This window comes from Aquarana catesbeiana, linkage group LG05 (assembly GCF_042186555.1).
Source record: "Aquarana catesbeiana isolate 2022-GZ linkage group LG05, ASM4218655v1, whole genome shotgun sequence".
NCBI classification, from domain to species: domain Eukaryota; kingdom Metazoa; phylum Chordata; class Amphibia; order Anura; family Ranidae; genus Aquarana; species Aquarana catesbeiana.
The window spans coordinates 628,516,872-628,542,716 of record NC_133328.1 but is presented as its reverse complement, the minus strand read 5'-3'; the positions used below and the strand labels follow the sequence as shown (position 1 = coordinate 628,542,716).

Here is a 25,845-nt window from a genome sequence, read left to right as displayed (position 1 = left end):
CCACAGAACCCGTGTAATTAATATGTGTTCGGGTTTAAAGGGATGAGGTGGCAACTCTAGATACGGTACTGCGTTAGTTTAACTGACAATTGCGCGGTCCTGTATTGCTGTACCCAAATACAATTTTGTCCCCCCCCCCCACAAATAGAGCTTTCTTTTGGTGGTATTTGATCACCTCTGCGTTTTTTATTTGTTTGCTCTATAAAAAAAAGACTGAATTTAAAAAAAAATAAAAAATTAATTTCTGCTGTAAAGCATATCCAATAAAAAAAAAGTTCTTCATAAATTTAGGCCAATATGTATTCTGCTACATATTTTTGATTAAAAAACAAAAAAAAACCCCAAAAAACTAAAGTGTATATTGATTGGTTTGCGCGAAAGTTATAGCGTCTACAAACTAGGAGATATTTGTATTTTATTAAAATTTTTTTTTTTACTAGTAATGGCGGTCATCAGCGACTTATAGCGGGACTGCGATAGTATGGCAGGCAATCTGACACTTTGTGGGAACCAGTGACGCCAATACAGTGATCAGTGCTAAAAATATGCACTGTCACTGTACTGACACTGGCTGGGAAGGGGTTAAACATCGACCAAAGGGTCAACTGTGTGCCTAGCCAGTGTTTTACTAAAACTATGTGTGGTGCTTTTACTAGGGAAAGGCATGGATCCTAGTCCCTGCTTAGCAGAGACACCGGATCCATGCCTTCCCTCTTGTCAGAACATCAACCTGCCTTGTTTATATAGGCAGATTGCAGTTCTGTCTCTCTGGCTGATGATTGGCAAGTGCCGGTGGATATCGAGTCCGCAGTACCTGCCAATCAGCTCCTGTTGTGTGTAATCGCTGCAGAAGCGGCCTGCCGCTGGCTGTGCGCATTCCCTATTCCAGAAGAGCCGGATCACGTGTGTGTATATAATATATTTGTATGTATGTGTATATGTGTATGTGTATATATATATATATATATATATGTGTATGTATGCTGGGACCGGTTACGTCATTTCTGTGCATGTGTGCGATTGGTGCTGCAAGCTTCCTCGTGGGATTTCTATGTCGCTTATCCCAGGAGGCAGATCTGCGGGATCTTGTGCATGTGCAGAAATGGCGTGGGATGTCTGACAGTTTACTGGCAGGGATCTACGATGTGTCTGCATGTAGCAGAGAACGTGGAAACAAGGATAAGCGACTCTATACAAGAAAATATAGGAACTGGGGCAGCAGGTGCTCTGGGCTGATGAGTCAAAATGTGAAATATTTGGCTGCAGCAGGAGGCAGTTTTTTTTGCCGAAGGGACTGGAGAGCGGTACAATAATGAGTGTCTTCAGGCAACTGTGAAGCATGGTGGAGGTTCCTTGCAAGTTTTGAGATTGCATTTCTGCAAGTGGAGTTGGAGATTTGGTCAGGATCAATGCTGGGTAATACAGGCAGATACTTGCCCATCATGCCATACCATTAGAGAGGTGTGTGATTTGGCCCCAAATTTTTATTCTGCAGCAGGAGAACCAACCCAAACATACAGCCAATGTCATTAGGATCTGTCTTCAGTGTAAAGAAGAACAAGGAGTCCTGGAAATGATGGTTTGACCCCCACAGAGCCCTGATCTCAACATCATGGAGTCTGTCTGGGATGACATGAAGAGACAGAAGGATATGAGGTAGCCGACATCCACAGAAGATCTGTGATTAGTTCTCTCAGAAGGATTGATGGCAAAAGGTAGTCACACCAAATATGGATTTGATTTGGATTTCTTCTGTTCATTTACTTTCTGTGTGTGTGCGCATGGGGAACCCATATTCCAAATGTTCTCATTACATATTCAGACTTTTTTTTTTTTTTTTTATTACTGTGCCTTCTTACAGTGGAAATCCAGATCACAGGCAGACAAGCAGAGCTTCCCCTTCTGGGTGGAGCTCTGCTTTAATGTGGGTGTTGCCCACATTGGTCTGGTACCAAAATTCAGCCTGCCTAAAAAACGCCCACTTCTCCAGACTGATATCCACCCATCAAGGCATTTTGATATTTGCATATCCCCACCCAAGAGCCCGCCCACTCCGATGACTCCTGTCATATTTATATTGTTGTCTGTGAGTCCCTGTTGTAGACTTTTCCCCACTTCCTGTCTGCTAAAACTTGTCAACACATAAAAAGTGAAGGAAAATCTCTTTATTGGAGCTCTGCAAAGCAGTAAACACCAGGCAGGGGTTTCTCAACGTATCTAAAACCAAAAAAAATGTCAGTCTTTGGCCTGACATACCTGGGCATTTTGATACCTGGGCATTTTGATACCTGGGCATTTTGATACCTGGACATTTTGATACCTGGACATTTTGATACCTGGACATTTTGATACCTGGACATTTTGATACCTGGACATTTTGATACCTGGACATTTTCTTTTATGGCAGGTAAAACAGTTCAGGTACCTTTTTATGTTTATGATTTTACCGATTTTTTTTTTTTTATTTTTTATTTTTTTTTTCTGGAGTCTTTTTTTTTTTTTTTTTTTTTTTTATGTCCTCCTCTGCCCATACATGTACCAGTTAATAGGCTCAGTTGTTTGTCGGGCGAGTTGCGTATAAAGGGTGGGTGAGGGGGGACGCTGATGCCTCCTAATGAGTGTCATGCCTCCTGTTAGAGCGTTGTAAGATAGCCCAGCGCCCGGGTCCTCCTCCTTTATCTCCTCTAATGGGCTTTGTGCCATGTTGGCAGCGATTCAGTTGACTTCATACATCCCATTAGTGGACAGATACGTGGCCGGCTGGCTGTAGTGGTTACACCGATTTTACGTACCGTTGTCACCATAGCCAGCAGTGGAGGGAGAGGGTCTGCAAGGCCATAAAATAATAATAATGCAGCTCCTATAGCCAGATGGGGGACAATGTAATTTTACATCTGTACATTCAATTATTTACGGGTGAACAGCTGACTGTGTATCTGTCCGAGGGAATTACGTACGCCGTATTCATCCTGACATCTTCGCATATTGCACCGCCAGACCACCTTAACTCTCTCTGTCCCGGGCGATCTTTTGACTCTCAGCAAATTGCGCTCTCGATCTCCTGACTTGTCAGAAAGGATTAATGCGGGCATCGCTGGGCATGTAATGATGCTGCGGCCTCCTAGGACGCGGCATTCACAAATCCCAGTTCCCATGGCAACAAATCAGTGACCCCTTGTGACGCTCTTCAACTTCTGACCCTCAACTTCGTCATGTGTTGGGGTGTGTGTGTGTGTGTGTGTGTGTGTGTGTGTGTGTGTGTGGTGGTGGGTGGGGGGTTTGATCTGAATGGTGTCCATGTCCGTAGTATATTTTATTTGATTATACAATTTGAGTCGTTGCTATCATGTCCACATGGATGTAGCTTTGGCTAGGACTTTCACATTTTTACATGCTTTGCTGTTCCATATTTCTAAATAATGTACTTCAAACACAGAGTTTGTGTATTCCCCCCTCTATCGGCTGGCTGTGTAGCTAGCAGCACAGTTAGTAATGCAGTTTTAATCACTGCTGATTTAATATAAATTTGGCTACTTCTTCCTGATTAATCAATATCACTTAAAACATGTTAGCTTGGCATGTCTTATAGACCTCCCCCCCCCCAAAACATTGAAAGTACATTTGCATGCCGCTCTGCATGCTGAACCCTAAACGCATTACGCTCAGATTATAACAATACCGTCATTTACGCTCGCTTAATGTTATCTTTACTTATGCTTCTCCCAAGACACTAGTGACATAGCCAGCACTTCCCAGGTCCTTTCTCCGAAGGATACGCCACCCGTGCCTTTCTGGGAAGGATACGCCGCCCGTGCCTTTCTGGGAAGGATGCGCCGCCCGTGCCTTTCTGGGAAGGATGCACCGCCCGTGCCTTTCTGGGAAGGATACGCCACCCGTGCCTTTCTGGGAAGGATACGCCACCCGTGCCTTTCTGGGAAGGATGCGCCGCCCGTGCCTTTCTGGGAAGGATGCGCCACCCGTGCCTTTCTGGGAAGGATGCGCCGCCCGTGCCTTTCTGGGAAGGATGCGCCACCCGTGCCTTTCTGGGAAGGATGCGCCACCCGTGCCTTTCTAGGAAGCATGCGTCACCCGTGCCTTTCTGGGAAGCATGCGTCACCCGTGCCTTTCTGGGAAGCATGCGTCACCCGTGCCTTTCTGGGAAGCATGCGTCACCCGTGCCTTTCTGGGAAGGATGCGCCACCCGTGCCTTTCTGGGAAGGATGCGCCACCCGTGCCTTTCTGGGAAGGATGCGCCACCCGTGCCTTTCTGGGAAGGATGCGTCACCCGTGCCTTTCTGGGAAGGATGCGCCACCCGTGCCTTTCTGGGAAGGATGCGCCACCCGTGCCTTTCTGGGAAGGATGCGCCACCCGTGCCTTTCTGGGAAGGATGCGCCACCCGTGCCTTTCTGGGAAGGATGCGTCACCCGTGCCTTTCTGGGAAGGATGCGCCACCCGTGCCTTTCTGGGAAGCATGCGTCACCCGTGCCTTTCTGGGAAGGATGCGTCACCCGTGCCTTTCTGGGAAGCATGCGCCACCCGTGCCTTTCTGGGAAGCATGCGCCACCCGTGCCTTTCTGGGAAGGATGCGCCACCCGTGCCTTTCTGGGAAGGATGCGCCACCCGTGCAGGTCTGGCATCTTAGTTTCAGTCCTTTCTGATTTCCACAAATCTTAATGCCTTGCAAAAGTTGGCAATACCAGTGTGTTAGAAAATCCTGGAGCATCTTTACATAGGTAAAACTGTCAGAGATGGCATTTCCTGTGAGTCAAGGCACATTCACGCCTAATGAATAGTCCCCTTTCCGGGGGAGGCAAAGCCATTTGTGTTGAGTTTTCCTCCTGAATGTCCCTGACTGTTGTGGTTTTTGTCCTGAGCACAGTGGTGAATGGTGAGAAAGGTCTTGCGTTGGCTTGTTCATCACGTGACTTGGTTGGAGTTGTGTGACTGTAGCCCAGGGGATCTCTCCCTACAGTGTGTACAGCATGTGCATGCAGGACAGGCCACAACAAGACCGTTAACCCTCTGCTGACCCTGCTGACTAAGCTTCTCTGCATTGTTTGCTGTGTGTGTGTGTATACCGGGAGCCCGTCCAGAACTACTAACTCCAATACGCCCTCAGACAAGGGGCCGCAGCCAGCGACGGTGAATGGGCAAATTCCTGGCGGCCAGTGAGGCCCGAAAAAGAGCCTAACCGTGGCTAAAGCCAAATTCGGCAGCATTGAAAGAGTCATTAGGTTTGAAAATGGACCTGCTGTTGAAATTCACAGCATGCTCAAATAAGTAAGCCCATCTACAGGGTATTAAACCCCCTTATTGCCTCTCCCTCCCACCCCTCCTCTATACACTCCTCCCTCCTTGTCAAGCAAGTTATGCTCCCCTAAGATTGCCATCAGGTTCCTCGCCAGCAGGGTTTCCGAGTTCGGAGGACAGCTGATATAGTGCTGCAGATGCACCCATGCTGGCCAGTCCCCCTGCCCTGTTACTACTCTTCTGGATGCCCGAGAGAACTGTGCCGCCAAATAGCCAATAGGCACACAGGTACCACAAAGTGGACACCCAAAGAAGCACTCTACCTAATGTAAAGCAAGTAAGCAGCCTTGTGACTGGTGTGTCACATGACCACGGCTTTATGCAAGTCCAAAAAGGCATTTCGATTTCTTTTTTTCAGTGATCAGTTAAGAGGGGTGGAAGGGGTTTTAGTATCAAAAACAAAAGTAAAACAAGGAAGCGGGACTTTAATTATGAAAGGAAAAAAATACTAATGCGCAAAACCTAGACTCACTAAAATAAACAAAATAAGGGTAGGAGAAGCTGCCAACATATAAAAGTGTTCCCACACAGACAAAATAAATGAGTAAAGAGGTATGTGGCGCTAACTAAAAATAATAGAAATCAAAAATATGCGATAGACACACTTAGCACTTCCAGGACCGTGCTAATGGTGATGTGCTAAATAAAACTAGTACTTATAATCTACAGTATAGTAGAACAATAATGAACATAACGTGATAATAATAAACAAAAACGATGACTACTTCCAAAACCTTGCTAAAAAATGATGTGCTGAATAATCAACTGCAACAGATCTTCAACATGATAAATAATAATAAACGTTCATAATGTCAAATATATCTAATGGAGTGCAAAATAAAGCAATAAAGTGCAAAAAAGTGTTCAAAAAGTGCTGATAGTGTGATCAGAGTCCAAAAAAGAAACAGATCTCCAAGTAAGTGCAGTAAGATCGAAGGAAATCCACTTCATCCAATAGATATCACCATCCGTGGTGCGCCACTCCTTTCCCCCAGTCTCACCTCATAAAAAGACCTACAGGCCAAGTCAAGCCTTGGTGTGTATATATATATATATATATATATATATATATATATATCTCTATCTAGATAGATAGATATCTCCAGGACCCTCAGCAATCGATCTCCGCAGATGATCACAGCAATACTGATACCAAGATGGACTTCAAGCTCCTCCGATGTTGTATGGTCATGTAATAAAGGGGGCGGGGGGGCTCCATAGTGTAGTAAAACCAATTATTAAGACCAAAAAATAGTAACTTACAATCTTAAAATCCTGAGTACAGCTAAAATATGGATACGTCCGGTCTCGGCCGCGACTGGAAGCGACGACACCTGGCTCTTCCCTTTAACAGTGATCAGCTAGAGAGGGTGGAAGGGGTTTTAATATCAAAAACAAAAGTAAAACAAGGAAGCAGGACTTTAATTATGCGGTTGGGCATAAAAGCAGAAGTTCGGATACTGTACATTTAAACTTCTACATTTTGTCCCTTCCTCGGGCTGTCTGCGAAGAAGGTATATTGCAAAAAAACTAGCTGGTTGACAAAAAACAGGAGACCTGGTGCCATATCCATATAGAGAGAGAAAAACAGGAGAGTGCCCCTGGGACTTGATAGGAAGTGGTCAGTCCAGACACATGCGTAAAGAAGCGTAATAAAATCAAATACAAGCCTCAAAGACAAAATTTGATTAAAATAAAAAAATGGGGTAGTCCTATATGTACACAATACAGGACTGTTGTCTTTGGACATACGGTTGATCTTGTGGTAGGAGGCCAGGAAGCCAAACCACAGGCAATTACATAGAAGATCCCAACATGTTTTGGAGTATAATAAATTCCTTCTTTAGGGGCTGATCACAACAGACTGTATTTTACAATAGAAAAACTCACCCAAGCTCTAACGCTATATAGTATATTTGGTGTGTAGAGTAGTCGGTGCTTCGGCTAATTAGGCTCACAAAAGTTCCATAGAAAGTACAGGCCGGCAACTCGACAGCTTCTCCATAGAAAATATTTATTTAAGCATTACAGCAATAACAATCATCCAAAAATGCTAACGCATTTCAGCCTTAGGCCTTCATCAAAAGCATTGTATTTTACAATGGCTGCCCTTTGTCAGGTTCAGAATTACAACATGGTATATTGGATACTTCCATAGTGCCCCATCTATTTGTTGTACCCCCCAAGGGGGGGGGGGGATTTCATTTGAGTGGCAGGTATAACGATGTCCCTGTCCAGGACAGGCTACACGTAGGATGAGGGGAAGAGAGATGGTAGTGCTGCCGCAAAAATGGAGGCGCTCGCAAGGGTCGTATAAGCAGTGACGGGCCATGCAGCACACATCTGGAAGGTGTATCCTGATTCAGAGGGACTGAAAAAATACCGGGTTGTCCAGAAGAAGGTGGACGCTCCAGATCGGCACCATGGCGGCTCTTAGACCTTTTGATAAACCCCAGGATGGTCAAGAAGCGGATGAAGAAGTTCATCCACCACCAGTCAGACCGTTTTAACCAACTGGCACAAGCCTAGAGCTATTGACAACCGAGCCGGCAGAATGTTCAAGGGTCAGATCCTGATACCCAACATTGGTAACGGTAGCAACAAGAAAACCAAACGCATGCTGCCCACCTGCTTCAAGAAGTCCCTTGTACACAACGTAAAGGAACTCAAAGTTTTAATGTATGAGCAACAAGTCATTCGGCGCTGAAATCGCTTATAACTTCTCCTCTAAGAACCGCAAGTCTATTGCCAGACAGCGCAGTAAGGAGAACGAAATAAACATGTTTAACTTTGTTAAAAAAAAGAAATGATACAAGTTTTTACTACAAAAGTCATTTCATACAATTGCCATTAGGCATATACACAAATAGAATATAAAAAGGTTTGGCGCTACTCCTCACAAAGTGAAAATCAGTAATATTCTTATGAATCGAGAACTGTTATAGAAACCGTTCACATCAAATAAACAATGAGTCCATCAAAAAAGTCCTTTAATCGCCGTGCCTTAGCGTGAAATAAGAATTCTCATTCCGTTTGAAGGCTCCACCACATGTGAGAAAAAAGTCCTCACTCATCAACTAGAAATTACCACTAAAGGCCTCAATCGCTCTTCACAATGATCAAATTGAATTCTTTGAATCGCTCTTCAGATGGCCTCAGGATAAAGGTGGGATCAATCCACAGCACTCAGACACTCCAGCTAGAAAAAAACCTCTCTCAACTGATGTAATAATTCACCCCCCCCCCCCCCCCCAGAGAAGATAATATAAATCATGATGTAGTATTTTATTCACATCGGGGGAACATAGTAAAATAAGTAATGCACTTATATTTAAAAGGTTCTTAAGTAAGCACCAACACAGGCAGCCTCAGGCCAATAACAGCATCACTGCTCGTATGGAGCCGGTGTGCGTTCCAAACAAGCCACGAGTGACGCGGGGGGACCCAACCAGATGTAGCGTCAGTGGTGGCAACAGCGCAGCCTCAATGCATTTCACTGTATGTCTGTCATAAGGCTTCATAAAGGAGCAGTGCCAAACTTTTTGTTTTTATAAGTGATTTCACACTTAAAGGGGCAGCTGCCCCATTGTTTCTCATGCAAATATATCAAATGATTGGCGCCATCTTTATTATTTACACAAATGGGATTCTGAGCACGCTTGAAAATGCATAGCAGTAGACAGTTACAGTACAGCAGGGGTAGGCAACCATAAAAAGGTGGAGAGCTACCTGAACAACATGGGAGAAGTCAAAGGTCACCGGGCACACTGTCGATCAGTGACTCCTCCGCACACCTGATTTAAACCTCTAATTGCCATACTACTGTATCACAATTACATGTTAGTGTTCTGAAGCCCCAATAAGGCTGCTTTCACATTTATATGCTGCAGTTCACCTGTACAGCGGGTGCAGCGCAATGCATCTGCAACCTTCCTGGGTTAGCTGCGCTTTGCCATAGACTTCTATTATGTACTGCAGGTGTGGTGCTCTTTCTGAAAATGCAACAACTCCTGCATTCAGAAAGTGCACCAAACCTGTAGGATAGAATTGAAGTCTATGGCTAAGCGCAGGAAAGCTGCAGGTACACTGCATACGCAGAATGGGTAAACCACAGCGCAGCCCTATGCTATTATGCCCAGTGTATTGCTTCCCACTGACCTGAAGATTTCTTCTTTCCTGCTGCTGGCACCACTCTGGAGACCTCTAGCCGGGAAAGAGTTGGAGTGCAGTTGGTGTCACTCCGCACGGGGCAAGAGCCGGCACTACAGAGGAGGCATCTTCTTATGAGACTCTTGCTCTCTACTACAACTCCAACTTTACAAGTAGTCCCTCTGCATTGCACTCGGTTTGAAGCTCTGGGATGGTGGGTCAGCAAGCCCAGACCGAGATCTACCAGTCACCTGTCCGCCTTCCACTGGTAGATTGGGATCTACAGGTTGCTTACTCCCTCAGTAAAGTGAACAGGCTACACATTTCGCAGAACTTTTCTGCTTCATCAGGTCCTTCTGTGCTTTTGGGAATTTTTGGTCGTTTAGTAATAAAAACCCACCGTGGAGTGGACACAACTCCTAGTCAAGGTGGCAAACAAAGGGGTCCCCTTACAGAATGCCTGATAACCAGGATGCAGGACAGGGGTGCACCATGGTAGTTGCTGGAGGGAGTTATAGAGGCTGAAATTTATGTGGAAAATCAGCCTCTCCTAACAGTTAAAGCGTGCGACCAATTGGCAGGTTTAATATCATCATGGAGATGGGCCTAAAAAAGAAAAAAGGAAACTCTACCTCTCTTGATTGTTCCAGAGTATCAGAAACCATGAAATCAGGCCAAGACAGAAGTACAGTTAAATCACACTTGTTTAGTAATAAAAGTAAAAAGAACAAACGTAGTCAAAACATAACCAAAGTTCAGTAACCGGAACGGATAGTCAGCCAAGCCAAACGTCAGGGATCAATGTAGTGGAACAGCAAGCAGGATCTGGAGTCAGCAAAGCAAGTCTTGAACAGGATCACAGGAGATAGTTTATGTGATGTTGAGCAAGGCGAAGGCAGAGAACCTCTGGACTAGACGGACGGCTTAAGTAGGCAGGACTGACTAGCAGGATATCATCAACAGCTGAGTAACTGTGGAGAGAGAGGAGCTGGCAATTAGCCGACAGCTGAGCGGCCATCTCTGAGAAGGAAGGACTGAACCCAGCCCTGAGACAGAGTCCTGCCAAAGCCTAGGCCAGTGATGGCGAACCTTGGCACCCCAGATGTTTCGAAACTACATTTTCCATGATGCTTATGCACTCTGCAGTGTAGATGAGGATCATGTGAAATGTAGTCCCAAAACATCTGGGGTTGCCAAGGTTTGCCATCACTGGCCTAGGCAGATTGGATCAGAATGGTGTGTGTTTTATGTTAGAGACAACAGAGGGAGTCTCCAAGCTGTCCAAGGCAGCTGAGATAAGTTAACCAGCAAGACATGACTAAGAAGTAGAGCCTGCCTATGTAATGGGCAAATATGGCTGCCCCCATGTATGTATAATAAATGATAGCATGACTGGCTTTCAGTATGGTAACACATGTCGATACGATTTTATATTAAGCTGATATCTTTCACATGCATGTCTAAAAAAAACATGTAAAAGACTACAATTCTCCCTTAAAGAGACCCTATTGCTTTGCCTATTTTTATTTTTACGAATACTATAGCTACTGACTTTTAAAATCGGGTACTTGCCAGTGCCTGGGGTCCAGTTCTGTCTTCTGCAGTTGGTTCTTCTTACCACTGTGGGACCCCGATGCCGCCATCTTGAAAATGGTAGCTGGGTGAGGCTTCTTGAGGAACCACAGCCGGCTCCCCCCTGCGCACGTGTGAGCTAGTGCAGCACCCGGTCAGTGGTCCTGCAGCCTCTTGGGACACATGACATGTGTGAGGGAGGCTACAGGAGGGGGAGGGGGCAGGGCGAGCAGCATCATTCTAGGTGGAGGGTTGCAGAAGTGAGCGCGGGTTCTAAGAAAAATCGGAACCCAACCCCCCCCCCCACCACCACCACCACCGCCATTTAAAATAAAAACTGTAGTTCAGTTATGGGCTGGGGGGAGAGAGCCAACCAACTAGCAGGACATCTCTTTTTGAGGGAAGTCCTGCTTTAAGTAGAACCCTGTCATGATTGGGAAAGTGACAGGGTCTCTTTTAAAAAAAATCTAACATTGGTTATAGATTTTATTGGTCTGTTGGGTTTGCACACACTATCCAGCCGCTCTGAGGCTGAAATGACAGGAGGGAGGTGGCAAACAACAATGGAGCTTTGGGTTTAATCCCTATGGAGAAGCAAAGGAGCAAAGAGACCAGATTACTGTGAGAGGAACAATAGTGATAGGAACATGTTATGTAACCCGCCTGACTTTTTCCACTTCATGAAATCTTGCTGTGGTCATGCTGGCGGCATCAATTGCTTCTAGATTTGTTTTTTCTTTTTCAATTTTTCTTCTTTCTTTTTTTCTGCCCAGACTGATCATTTATTTTTTTAATGAAAATCGTCAAAATGAGCAAACTGTCCATTTAATGCATTTGATTGCATAAATTCTTCATCAAAATGATTCTCATAATCTGTAAAAAAAATAGTAAAGAATAGTTTTTTTTTTTTTTTTTGTATGGCCATCATTAATGTGCATGTAAAGCCAAAACTTTAAGGAAGTGAGAGGAGGGTTTTTCATTGTGTTCCAAGGTTGTTTCAACGTGCGCTTAGTAAGTTGTCTTCAGAACCGTTTTCTCCATTGATCGATTATTCTCCACTTCCTCTTCCTGTGACAATGCTAAAATTTTGGATTTCTTCTCACTTTATCTTCCGATAAATGCAGTGGATACCACAACAAATCAAACGGGTGAATCCAACCCTTCCCCACACAAAAAAATAATAATAAGTTTTACATACGTTTTAAGAACATGTGCTGCTATCACTATTGTTTTGTTATAGGTGCCATTTTGCTCTGGCAGTTCATGCGAGGACAGACTTGTATCCCTCTTCCTGTCTTTGGCCGTTTTTTCATTCCTCCCACAAGACCATCCTGCACAGAAGTTTTGATCTCCTACAGACATGGGGGGGGGGGGGGGGGGGGGGAGGCTGTGCAATCAATCGTATGAGCTCTAGGAAGAAATATTTAACAGAAGCTGAGATTTTTATTTTATTACGTGTTTTTTTTTTTTTTTAAAGTGTTGATTAAATACATATTGCTTTACAAATTGTACATGCACATCAGTCCCTTCCCTCAAGGAGCTTACAATCTATACACATACTAGGGTACATTTAGACTGGAACCTTTACCTTTTTATTATCCAGGTCAGTACCAGAGCTCCTTATTTGGATGGACCCCATTAATCTATTCTGATAATGGCTGATAGTTTTGTCTCATTTTCTTCTTTTAATTGCAGGGGACTGAATATTCTAGAAAAAAAGACACACACACACACACACACACACACACACACACACACACACACACACACACACACACACACACACACACACACACACACACACACACACACACACACACACACATAGATATCTCTATATAGATATATATATATATATAGATATATATATATCTATATATTATATATAGATATAGATATATCGATATCTATAGATAGATAGATATAGAGATAGATATATCGATATTTAACAGAAGCTGAGATATATCGATATATATAGAGATAGATAGATATATCGATTATATATAGATATTAGAGAGATTAGATATTTACCGGTTATCAACAGTCAATATTTCCACCATTGGTTTCACAGCACTAATCCCCATTCTAAGTCCAAAGGAATGTCTGTGGCTTTTTATAAATCTTTCTCCCCCAGAGATTCTAAACTTGCTCATAGACACTCTTAGTTGTTTTTTGTTTGTTTCTTTTAATCTAGACAGGAGCTAATTAACCTACCAGCATGTCTTTGGAGCGTGGGTGGAAACTAGAGTACCCGAAGGAAACCCACACAAGTACGGGGAGAGCAAACGAACTCCATGCAAGTTGTGTCTGGTGGGAATTTGAATTGAGGACCCCAGTGCTACAGGACCGAAGTATTAACCACTAAGCCACGGTCCTGCCCATCATTCCTATTAACCGCTTGCCGACTAGCTCACACCGATACAGAAGGGCACGTACAGGCAGATTAACGTACCTGTACGTTGCCCTTTAAGAAGCGGTTTGTGGGCGCGCGCGCCCGCCGCAACCTCCTTGTGTGACCTCGGGTTCCACGGACTCGATGTCTTTGCGGGGATACCCGCGATCGTCTCACGGAGAGGAGGAAAATGTTAATGTAAACAAGCATTTTCCCGTTCTGCCTAGTGACACCGACACTGATCACAGCTCCCTGTAATCGGGAGCAGTGATCAGTGTCATGTCACACATAGCCCCTCCCCCCAGTTAGAATCACTCCCTAGGACACACTTAACCCCTACTGCGCCCCCTAGTGGTTAACCCCTTCACTGCCAGTCACATTTACTCAGTAATCAATGCATGTTTAATTGAACTGATCGCTGTATAAATGTGAATGGTCCCAAAATCGTGCCAAAAGTGTCCGATCTGTCCACCATAATGTCGCAGTCACAATAAAAATCGCTGATCGCAGCCATTGCTAGTAAAAAAAAAATGAATAAAAATGCCATAAAACTATCCACTATTTTGTAGACGCTATAACTTTTGCGCAAACCAATCAAACACTTATTGCTTTTTTTTAAATTTTTTTTTTTTTACCAAAATTATGTAGAAGAATACGTATCGGCCTAAACTGAGGGAAAAAACATGTTTTTTTAATATATTTTTTGGGGGATATTTATTATAGCAAAAAGTAAAAATTAATGCGTTTTTTTAATCAAAATTGTCGCTATTTTTTTGTTTATAGCGCAAAAAATAAAAACCGCAGAGGTGATCAAATACCACCAAAAGAAAGCTCTATTTGTGGGGAAAAAAGGACGTCAATTTTGTTTGGGAGCCACGTCGCACGACCGCGCAATTGTCAGTTAAAGCGACGCAGTGCAGGATCGCAAAAAGTGCTCTGGTCTTCGGGCAGCCAAATGGTCCGGGGCTTAAGTGGTTAAGGAGCTTGGTGAGGTAGCTCCCATAATGAGTACCAGAAAGTAAATCAAAATATAAACCTATCCAGAAACACCAGACAAGAGTCCCAAAAAGATTTACTAGTTCACATTTTGAGAAATGTGAACTATTAAAGGACAGCCAGCGCATTAACGAGGGAATGACACTTCCCCTTCATCAGGTCTTGGATCAAAGGAATGAGAACTTGAAAGGACTCAAACATCCAATTATCAACAGAAAGATCTATATTCACTTTGATAATCCTTTTTAAACTTTGGGCGTTCACTAAGGTCAACTACCGCTGAGCACAGCTTTTTGCACGGTTGGGTTCTTCTCTACCATTGGCGCTGCTACACCATTGTGCTGACCCTAATTGACGTGCCTGCCAGAAGCTACCCAGTACATTAATCGTTCTTGTATTTGGAATTAAAGAAGGATTTTTAAGTGGTGGATTTGCAGTTGGGCTTTTTTTAGTCTTTTGATTTTGATGGAAATGAACTGAGTCCACCTAAGTATAGTACGCCGAACCGCTATGACCAAAACCGAACCAGGCAGCCTAGGAAGGCTTCAGCCCTGCTCTCCACCCACAGGAGAGATCCCTCAGATGCATTCACCCTCTAATGGGCCTCAACAATTAAGCTCCACTAGTGGACGAAACGTGTCGGCATGATCTCTCCTTCGGAGTGGAGAGCAGAGCTGAAGCCATCCTAGACGACCTGGTTCAGTTTTGGTCACAGTGAACCTTGCCTCATTTCTTTTTTAATATTCATAAACCGTTCATAATCAATATGTCGCCAGGACAAATCCACCCGATGTGTAGTTTAGTTTAGACCGGTTGTCTACACATATCCTAATATTTTGGGGACCTGGGATCTGGCACCTGTAGCTGCCAATAAGAATTTCTTGTTTGCACTTTGCTGGCTGAGGAGGGCCGAAGTTCCGAGGGACGGCTCCGTCTCCCGGAATTGGTGAAGGGTACCTGTCAGAAAATAAAAAAAAAGCTGTATTGCTTACAAAGCGTATACCGGGAGGAGCGACGTGATGACGTCACCGCGTTATAAGTCAACGCTTGAACGGGCGTTTGTATTGTTGCCAGCCGCATGTTTTGATTGGAACCTTTTACCGAATCTGTATACGCTTTGTAAGCAATACTGCTTTTTTATTTTTTGGATAAATAACCATCTGGTTTTACCTATGGCGATTTATTTATTTATTCCCTCCCCCCCTCTCTTTCTTTTTGAGCTGCCATCTCCTCATCACTACTTGAACCGTGTATGGGTCCGTAAGCTGTACCACTAATTACGTCCCTGACCAAAACGGCTTACTATGTCATCTGACCAGACCAAACATCTGCAGTCTTTGGAGGAAAAGGCCCTGGCTTGGGTATTGGGCACAAGTGCTTAAACTTGTGCAGCTGGTAAGCGCGCACTTTGCCTTGTTGGTGGCTTCACTGTGTTCACATTATAAAGTCACAAGATTTTCACTGAACCTGTGGTTCCTGGTTCATCCTTCATTGAAGAAACCATCAGAATCTTCAACAGACATTGGAGGACTTTACATAAGTCACGTGTTTCACTGTTTGGGACTTCCTTAACCACTTCAACCCCGGACCATTTGGCTAGCCAAAGACCAGAGCAATTTATTGCGATTCAGCACTGCGTCGGTTTAACTGACAATTGCGCGGTCGTGCGACGTGGCTACCAAACAAAATTGACGTCCTTTTTTTTTTTTTCCCCCCCACAAATAGAGCTTTCTTTTGGTGGCATTTGATCACCTCTGTGGTTTTTATTTTTTGCGCTACAAATAAAGCGACAATTTTGAAAAAAGCATTATTTTTTTACTTTTTGCTATAATAAATATCCCCTAAAAATATATAAAAAAACGTTTTTTTTCCCTCAGTTTAGGCCGATACGTATTCTTCTTCTACATATTTTTGGTTAAAAAAAAAAAATCGCAATAAGCGATTTGTTTGCGCAAAAGTAATAGCGACTACAAAATAGGGGATGGTTTTATGGCATTTTTATTAATAATATTTTTTTTTACTAGTAATGGCAGCGATCAGCAATTTTTCTTTTCTTTTTTTTTTTTATCGTGACTGCGACATTATGGCGGACAGATTTGACCCTTTTGGCGCCATTCACTTTTATACAGCGATCAGTGCGATTAAAAATGCATTCATTACTGTGTAAATGTGACTGGCAGTGAAGGGGTTAACCACTAGGTGGTGCTGTAGGGGTTAAGTGTGTCCTAGGGAGTGATTCTAACTGTTGGGGGGGGGGGGAGGGGCTGTGTGTGACACGACACGGATCACCGCTCCCGATCACAGGGAGCTGTGATCAGTGTCCTGTCACTAGGCAGAACGGGGAGATGCTTGTTTACATCAGCATCTCCCCGTTCTTCCTCTCCGTGAGACGATTGCGGGTATCCCCGCGGACATTGAATCCGCGGGACGCGCAATCACACTCATGGAGGTTGGGGCGGGCACTCGTGCACCCGCAAACCACTTCTTAAAAGACAACGTACCAGTACGTTAATCTGCCTGCCGACTTATAGCCGCGTGAGCCGGTCGGCAAGCGGTTAACATTTTCTATCACTTTTTATTTTTAATTTTTTTTTGTTTTCTGTTCTCCTATTTGGTTAATATGTGACTTTAAGAGCGCAGCTTACTTTTTTATGCATTGTTGTTTTCGACATCTGGTGACGCTGCCTGTCAGGCAAAGCTGCACCGTGTTTGCTCTTGTAGCAACACGCAGCGATCGTCTACAATGATAGCAGATGCTGCTTGTTCTGCACATAGCAGGCGTGGATGAGGATAAGTGCCGAGGAAAGGTTTCAGATCTCGGTCACATTGGAACATCACGGGTGCACAATGACACAGCATGTTGTGACCCCGGGTCACCGGGTCTCTTCCTGTATCTGCCCCGTTCCTCGCTTTACATAGGATGACTCATTGTGTTAGCATTGCTTTCATTACTCGGAGTGTTGCAAGGTCGTAGAGTGCCAGTGCAGATTTTCAGGTTGACGTAATAAGGCCCTGGGATTCTCCTGCGCTTCTCTCATTGACACTGCAGCCTATTATCATTCCTGCTAATCTAAAGCAGAAGTCTGGAATGGGAGTGGTTGTGAGCCACTGATTTATGGTGAACTATACAAAAAAACTTTCTCATATTAAATGGCTACCCCAAGCGCATAAAAAAAAAAAAAAAAAAAAAAGACAGTTAAGTTTTACAGCCATTAAAGTGTCACTAAACCAAGGACCCTGCATTCACTATATCTGGTCACACACAGTACACAGAACAGGGAAATGCAATTATTTTAGTAAATCTAAATGGCTAAATACCTTTTAGCATTCTTATTATATTATTATTATTTAAGGTACTTATATAGCACCGTCAATTTACGCAGCGCTTTACCTATACATTGTACATTCACATCAGTCCCTGCCCTCAAGGAACTTAAAATCTAAGGTCCCTAACTCACATTCATATACTAGGGCCAGTTAAGACAGAAGACAATTAACCTACCAGCATGTCTTTGGAGTGTGGGAGGAAACCGGAGAAACCCACGCAGGCACAGGGAGAACATGCAAACTCCAGGCAAGTAGTGTCGTGGTTGGGATTCGAACCCTTTTTACTGCTAGGCGAGAGTGCTACCCACTACACCACTGTGCCGCCCATATAACAGTCTTATGACTTCTTTAATTCTCCTCTGACTGTCCTATGAGGCTGCATGACCCCTGACCCTCTGCCTGGACAAAATAAACTGAAAACAAACAGATGGCGATATGTTCTCCGTCTGTCCAGTGGGTCGAATCTGATGAAAACGGACAATACTGTTCATTTTCTTCCGATCTCCACATAGCGTTGAGCGGGACTCTGACAGGTCCGTCTCAGCACAGGGAGCGGAGACTGACCTGTCATAATGTCTGCTCAGGCGGGGATCAGCAGAGTGATCCCCGCTGAGCAAGCAGAGTCCCTCCAAAATGGTTCTGCCCTGTGTGAAAGGGACCTTACAGTGATCACAGGACTAGTGCAATCTGGGCTCAATTAAATACGGTGGAAGGGCAGGTGAGACATCAGGGGTTTAAAAGACCCCTAATGTTTGATTAAAGAGAATCTGTCGCAAAGAGTTTGTTACATAGGGACTTTTTGTATGATTATAAATTTTTAGTTTAAAAAAAAAATGTTTTAAAATGGTTACCCCCAAGCACTTGGGGAACCCCCTAAAAAATGTAAGCCCACCCCTATGAACTTGCGCGCGCACACACACACACACACACACACACACACACACACACTAAACAGAACGGTTAATGACGGTTAAAAGGGTTAATGTCACTTTAAACTGGCAACAGGCCAGTTATCACCTGATCATGTCGGAAATTGCGCTTTCTACATGTACGATTGTCTTTTCTCTGCCCGGCGCACATTAGAATTCTTTTTCAAATTGCCATTTTCGCTTTGAATCGGTATCATTGCGTTGGTGGAATATTCAGGTCTTCTAGAATACCGCACTTTATGAATGTTGTAACAAGTCGTCTTCTGCTTCCGGTGTGCAGCAAACCGGTATATATCTTTATGGAGAAGTGGGCCAGGCCCCAGAAGAGGTAATCATTGTGCAAGGATAATGAAGTCTTTCATGCTTCCCCAGGAAACATTCCTGCCTTTCCCAGTGGAAGGTGCCTAATTGTTTTAATCAGTCAGAATTCATTACTGTACCACAGACAAAGCTGCCTGAACTATAGCAGAGTCTGAATAGAGCATTAGTGCTGCAACTTTGGTTCTGGTCTGCAGGTGTGGAAGTGGGACTTGGGAGGTCGCCCAGTTTTATCCCACTTTGCTGAAGGTTGGTGTGACGGGAGGGCCTGTGGAACCCAGAATCCCTTGGGAAAGGTTGGGAAACCCTTGTTTCAGCTCCCCATGCACCTCTTATTTCTAAGTCACCCTGTGAAGATATATCTTGGATTACTTAAAATGGGACAGGAATATTTATCCACAATATCTCCCAGGATATAGGTAAAGACTATTCTTGGTTTGTTTGATTCTGAACTCAACATGTTAGTTGAGAGAGCTGATCAGATTGGACTCTGTACAACGTAGGAGACAGGCCGACTCCTAGTGGGGCTCCTGCTATTGTGAGAAGGTGTCCTGTGTTTATACTGATGATAATGTATAATCTACTGTGTGAAGCTCGGTGACAACAAGTCTGACCTGTAGTGAAATCCTGATTTATCATAACAATGCTCAGGAGGGCACGGAGTCACATCGGCTGCTTTAAGGGATTCGTTAATTAGCTCATATTAATTAGGTTTCTGGTTACAGGTGTATTGTTAGAGTAATATGAGCAGGAGGGGGGACCTCCTCTTCTACTGTATATAAGACTTGTATTTTGGTTCTAATAAACAGTCCATGTTCAGCAACTAAACAAGTATCGTCTTGTTTTGTGCTTGTGAGCGATTGGAATATCTCATCTCTATATTCAGATTGAGAGGAAGTGGTATATGATGAACGCACTCAAGCAGAGTGTGGGACGTTTTGTTACAGTCGGGTGGTCAGCGGATGGTGGGCAGGTGAATAAAGTTGCTTCTGTGGCCTGGCAAAGCTAAATATGGCCAAGGCGGGGGCCTGCCCAAACGACGACCAATCGCGTTACAAGTTTATTGTCATGTAGAATATAAATATTAATATAAAATAAATATTAAAACATAAGTCCAGTCAGAAAATGAATAGGCCATTAAAAGATAAATACCAGAACCAGCTTTGCTGCAAGTCCAGCAAGAGTCCCTGTATGTTTGCACATTCAGGCAAATGGTCACCCATCAGAGTGCTGTTAGTTCCCCTTTAAGGTATTGGCACCATAACACACTAAAAACTGGACTTTTTTATTTTTTTCCCCTTTTTCTTTACATGAAGTGCATCACAACGCATGTGCATTGCCCATAACTGTGAAAGTGTGTTGGCGTGCCATTCCAAATGAATTTCTACTGCAAGACCGCAACATGGCATGGTAACACATTAGTGTGAATGAACCCTTAAAGCGGGGTTCCACCCACTTTTAGAACTAGTTCTTAAAATCATTATTGCAGCATATAGATCAAGCAATGGAATTTTTAATTTTTTTTTTTATGAGAGCTTACCTGGATAGCAGTGTTTTCTATCTAGTTTCCGACCTCTGCCACCCGCGGATATGTCCGTCATATCCGGCAGCGCTCTGTGATTGCAGTATCTGAAAAACACTGCTGATCAGCTTGAGGTAAAGAGCCAATCAGCTGCCCTTTACGACAAGATCAGCTGTGTCCAAGCTGGTTATCAGCACTCCTTTCCTCATGCTGACAGCATGAGGAGAGGAGAAGAGAGACAATAACCGGCTTTTCTAAAAGGGACATGTACACTGATATTCAAGGCACTGATCATCAGTGCAGTCTCAGCAGTGCCCATCAGTGATGCCAATCTGTGCCCATCAGTGTCTCCTCATCAGTGTCACCTATCAGTGGTGCTTACCAGTGCTGCCTCATCAGCGCCCATCAGTGCCGCCTCATCAGTGCATCCGTGAAGGAGAAAAATGACCTGTTTGCAATATTTTATAACAAACTATGAAAATGTTTTTTTTTCTTTTTGTTTTGTTTTTTCTTCAACATTTTCAGTCCTTTTTTTTTTTTTTTTTTTTTTATTTAAAACCCAGCAGTGGTTAAAGAAAGCTCTCTATTGAAAAAAATGATAAAAGAAACTTTGGGTACAGTGCAGCATGACCGCACAGTTGTCATTCAAAATGCGACCGCGCAGAAAGCTGTAAAGATGGCCTGGGCAGGAAGGGGGTAGAAGTGCCCAGTAGGCAAGTGGGCAAACCTTTTAGTTTGCAGCTGTTCTTTGATAAAAACCTGTAATGAGATGGGTATGGGAGCCATTAAAGCACACCCTTTATAAAGGATGTATTTCTGGCCACCTTCTAAAAATGCTCGTTGTCTGTATCTGGCTTCAATTCTGTGGAGCCACAACATGGTGCGAGTGTCAAAAACGTCTTTTTTTTTTCGGTCGGTGAATGGGGAAAGCATTTTAAAGGTGAACCATCAGCAGGAATTTAAGGCAACATTAGGAGACATCAGCAGTGGCAGCCCCCTTAATTCTCTTTTTGACAGGGTCCACTTTTCAATAGAAAACATAGAAAATCGATAACTCGGCAGTAGCAACATAAATCCAAAAATTAAAATCCCCATTTTCTACATTGAATCTGTTCCACAACACTGTAATCTTGCCTTGTACATGACAGATTCACTTTGTTTTTATCACCTAAATCAAGTGTTAAATACAGAGCAGCAGGATACATGGCAGGTGTAAAGAGAACGCATTGTTTTGTGTGATGTGTCCACAGGTTTGGCAGCTGCTGTTCTCTCCCCTAGTGTCATTGATGTGTGTCCAGAGATGCTTAGAAACGTTACTACTTTATAATAATTAATGTGATTATATACAACGCGTTTCGTTTTTCTATTGTTTATAACTCTTAGCTTTTCCATACTGTGTGTGGGAGGCGTGCTGCCAGCTGTAATGAGCAGAGGACCTCCAGATGGTGGTAGGATTTAGACCCTAGATTAGATATTAATCCTTGCTTTTTTACCTTTTTTTTTCCTATAGAGGAAGTATTGCTGCCCTGGGCTTGGCTGTCTATGGTTGTCTGATCTCTAATGTAACTAGTGTTTGCAGAATGTTTCTGGTATATGGCTTCTTGTAGACCTAGGAGGGTATTCCATATGCTTAGTCCAGCTGCCACCTTGTTCAGCAGTAGGACAATAAACTGGAACATTCTGCTCCAGCTGAAGAAGGGCCTGAAAAATAACGTTTGCTGCTGTGATATGCAGTAAAAGCATAACTAAACGCAAAACCTTATTTTTTTTTTAATTTTTTGAGTTTTTTAGTTTTGATTAGAGTGGAGGAATACTAGAACACTGTTGCTGTTAGGCTTCATTTAGGGCTCATTTACACTTGCTTCGGCTTCGACACACACTAACGGCTAGTTTACACTTGCTTCAAAACAAGGCTTCAGACACGCTTTGTTAAAGCTCTCTGAACGCCAGTCAAAGCCCCTGTCACTAAATAAAATGGTTAGCTTGCAGTCCTGTTTACACCTTGCTTTTGATTCGGTTTCAGTTCAAAAATTATACCCCATGTAGTTTTAGTGGTGCTTCAAAACGTCTTCAAAGCCTCCATAGAAGTCTATGGCAAAACTCGCTCAAAGCCCCACCGAAGCCTCATTGAAGCCCTGACGAAGCCTCGTGGAAGCCCTGACGAAGCCTCGTGGAAGCCCCACCGAAGCCTCGTGGAAGCCCCACCGAAGCCTCGTGGAAGCCCCACCGAAGCCTCGTCGAAGCCCCACCGAAGCCTCGTCGAAGCCCCAAGCAAAAGCAAGGTGTAAACAGGACTGTAAACTAACCATTTTATTCATTGACAGGAGCTTTGACTGGCGTTCAGAGAGCTTTAACAAAGCATGTCCGAAGCCTTGTTTTGAAGCAAGTTTAAACGAGCCCTTACGGTTGGGGGGGGCAACAAAAATGCGCATTTGAGGTGTGTTAATGCCAACTGCCCCCCCGTAAAGTGGAACTTTACCCATAACAACTTGATAAAAAAATAAAGTTCTTTAGCAAGGAACATTCATTCCTCATTAATAATTATACTACCAAATTAGTGTGTGCTATAAATTGCCTCCAGCATTGCTCCTGTTTCTTCTTGCTGGAGGCCGCCATTTTGCTGAAGTCCAGAGCCCCTGAGCAAAAGTAAATCATAAAGCTGGCCTAAACCTATTGATCTAACGGTTTCAAAAGACACTTACATGGAATGCTGGGATTTCTAACGGTCAGATTTGCTTGTGTCCTCAACCAAACTGTCAAACCATCCAATGGCTGGTGGCATAACTGATCACATGTGCAGCACCATGGCAGTTTCAGATCAAACAGAAGCGGCTTCCTTGGCTGTAAAGGATAAGGAGGGTCTAATTCCCCTTTAAGGCTGCCAGCAGATTGGCCTCTACAAATTTGGCAATGCCTAAAAATGGAGAACCACCGAGCATGTGCAGAGCCGGGTGAGACAGTGCATTTGTAATATTTTACATAGCCATACCTGGAAAATGGGCCAGCCTGAAGTCATCTAGCAGGACTTCATTTTCTGACTAAAGTTCAACTTTGGGCTACTTTCACAGTGGGGCAGTGGGGGCGTCGGCGGTAAATCGCTGCTAGCTATATGAAATCTGACCTGGGCACATCTATCTGTAGCGTTTACTTCTCTCTCCACAAACCTCTAAGGCTGCATTCACACTACAGCATTTTGAATCGTGGGCAGATTTGCAGCGTATATGCTCGCGATTTGATTGACCGCGCCGAGGTGTGAATGACAACGCGGGACTCGCATTCGAGATGGCATTCACTTGAATGACACCTCAAATCATGGTGCCGGGTCTGCCGCGCGATAAATCGTGTTGCAATCGCCACACGCATGTGGCCCAAAAGTAGCTCCTGAACTATTTTTGGGGCGACATGCCTCCCACTGCGATTGCAGCATGTTTTATCACTCGAAAATTACGGCAAACCAGCACCACGATTTGAGGTGTCATTCAAATGAATGGCAGCTCGAATGCGAGTCCCGCGTTTTGTTTGTTATTTACACCTCGGCGCTGTCAAATCGCGGGCAAATCCGCTCCCGCGATTCAAACCGCTGTAGTGAGAATGCAGCCTAAGTCCTGTGTCTTTCTGCTGCTCCGTTCTTCTATTTCTTCTTGTTATCAGCATAACGTCTGACAAGCTTTAGACATAGGAGATAAAAGCAGCTGGAAATTTGTTTCGGGGAGGGAACTTAGAGATAAGCAGAGAGCTTGTCTATTCACAGCTCTGCAAGTTTCTTCATTCCTCTGCCTATGTGGGGGGGTGCGCCTTTCCTCCAATCATCTCACACAGTGTATGCCCAGACTCCCCTCCCACTGCTGAAACAGGAAGAAAACATTTCTAACATGATGTGCACTTTCTAAAGAAGAAATGTAGAAAGCTGAAGGCTTTATAGCGGAACTACTGTAATTTTTTTTCATTTTTTCATCTTTCCATCTATTAAATCTTCTGTCCTTGTCGTTTTATCTTTGGATAGTAAAAAAATTTTTCTCTGCCAGTAAATGCGCCCTGCATATAGATTAGGGGCTGGGCGCATGGATTAGGGGGGTGGTGCCCGTGTGCCCCTAATGGGGGGCGGCTGCCATAGTTTAGAACGCAGACGATCGTGTCTCGGTTGTGTGCCGTTCTCTTCTTTGTTCGGAGAAGCACATCAAGAAAATAATTTCACAGAACCAAACTGTACACTATTCACAGAAGTGATACCTGCTAAGTTACTTCAAAGTGTTGGCTAATTCTTTGCTTTTGCTTGTGTCAGTGTGTGTGTTTTATAGTGATTATTCGTTGGTTCCCCCTAACGGTCGTTTTGTCTTCCCTTGCAGAATATGATAGACACCTAGCATCGAACAAGACCATGGCTGCGGCTTACCTGGATCCCAACCTGAACCATGCACCCAGCTCAAACGCCAAGTCCCGCCTGAGCACCGGCATGGAACGCTCACCGGGTGCCATCGAGCGAGTGCTGAAAGTCTTCCATTACTTTGAAACCAACAGTGAGCCAGCGACATGGGCCAGCAATATCCGGCACGGGGACGCCACAGACGTCAGGGTGAGTGTGTGGCCTTTCTTTCTGGATCTACAGAACTCCTAGTCCTAAACCTAATGTAAAGCGCTGAGTAAACTGTCGGCGCTACCCTGTTTCCCCGAAAATAAGACCTAGCGTGATTGTCGGTGATGGCTGCAATATAAGCCCTACCCCCCAAATAAGTCCTAGTTAAAGTCCTTGTAGGTCTTATTTTCAGAGTAGGGCTTATTTTCGGGGAAACAGGGTAGGGCTTATTTGGGGGGTAGGGCTTATATTGCAGCCATCAACGACAATCACGCTAGGTCTTATTTTCGGGGAAACAGGGTATATAAATCCTGTATAATAATAATAAACACAAATCTTTCTATGGTACAGTAATACCTTGGTTTACCAGTAACGAGGTCTACAAGCTTTTTTCGAAAGACGAGCAAGATTTTTTTAAAATTTTGTCTTGATATACACAAGCGCTGTCTTTATATATACGAGCAGTAGTTTTACTGTAAAAACAAAAGGATTACACTCACAATGTTAAGGAGTCTGGTGTTCATCCATGTAAAAGCCACTGTGTATATGTACAGTTAAAGCTGTCGGAGACACCTGGAGACACTCCCAGCTGGGTGGGGCGGGCGTAACGTGCGTTCAGAGCACCCGGAAGTGATGTCAACAGTTCCCGAGTGTCTCCGAGCTCTCCAGGAAGCTCTGAGAGCCGCCAACACCCCCGAACCTCTGGCCACATATAGCGCTGTATACTGTACACCAGCGACTTTACTGTAACATACA

At 44.1% G+C, this 25,845-nt stretch overlaps 1 protein-coding gene across 1 annotated transcript in view; it reads left to right on the top strand.

Annotated features, from left to right (window-relative positions):
* Positions 1-25,845, top strand: part of PTK2 (protein tyrosine kinase 2) — a gene marked incomplete in the record, with an annotated part of 322,618 nt that overhangs the window by 28,723 nt on the left and 268,050 nt on the right. The window contains 1 exon segment of the mRNA XM_073632301.1: positions 24,863-25,089. Coding sequence (XP_073488402.1) covers positions 24,863-25,089 — 227 coding nt within the window.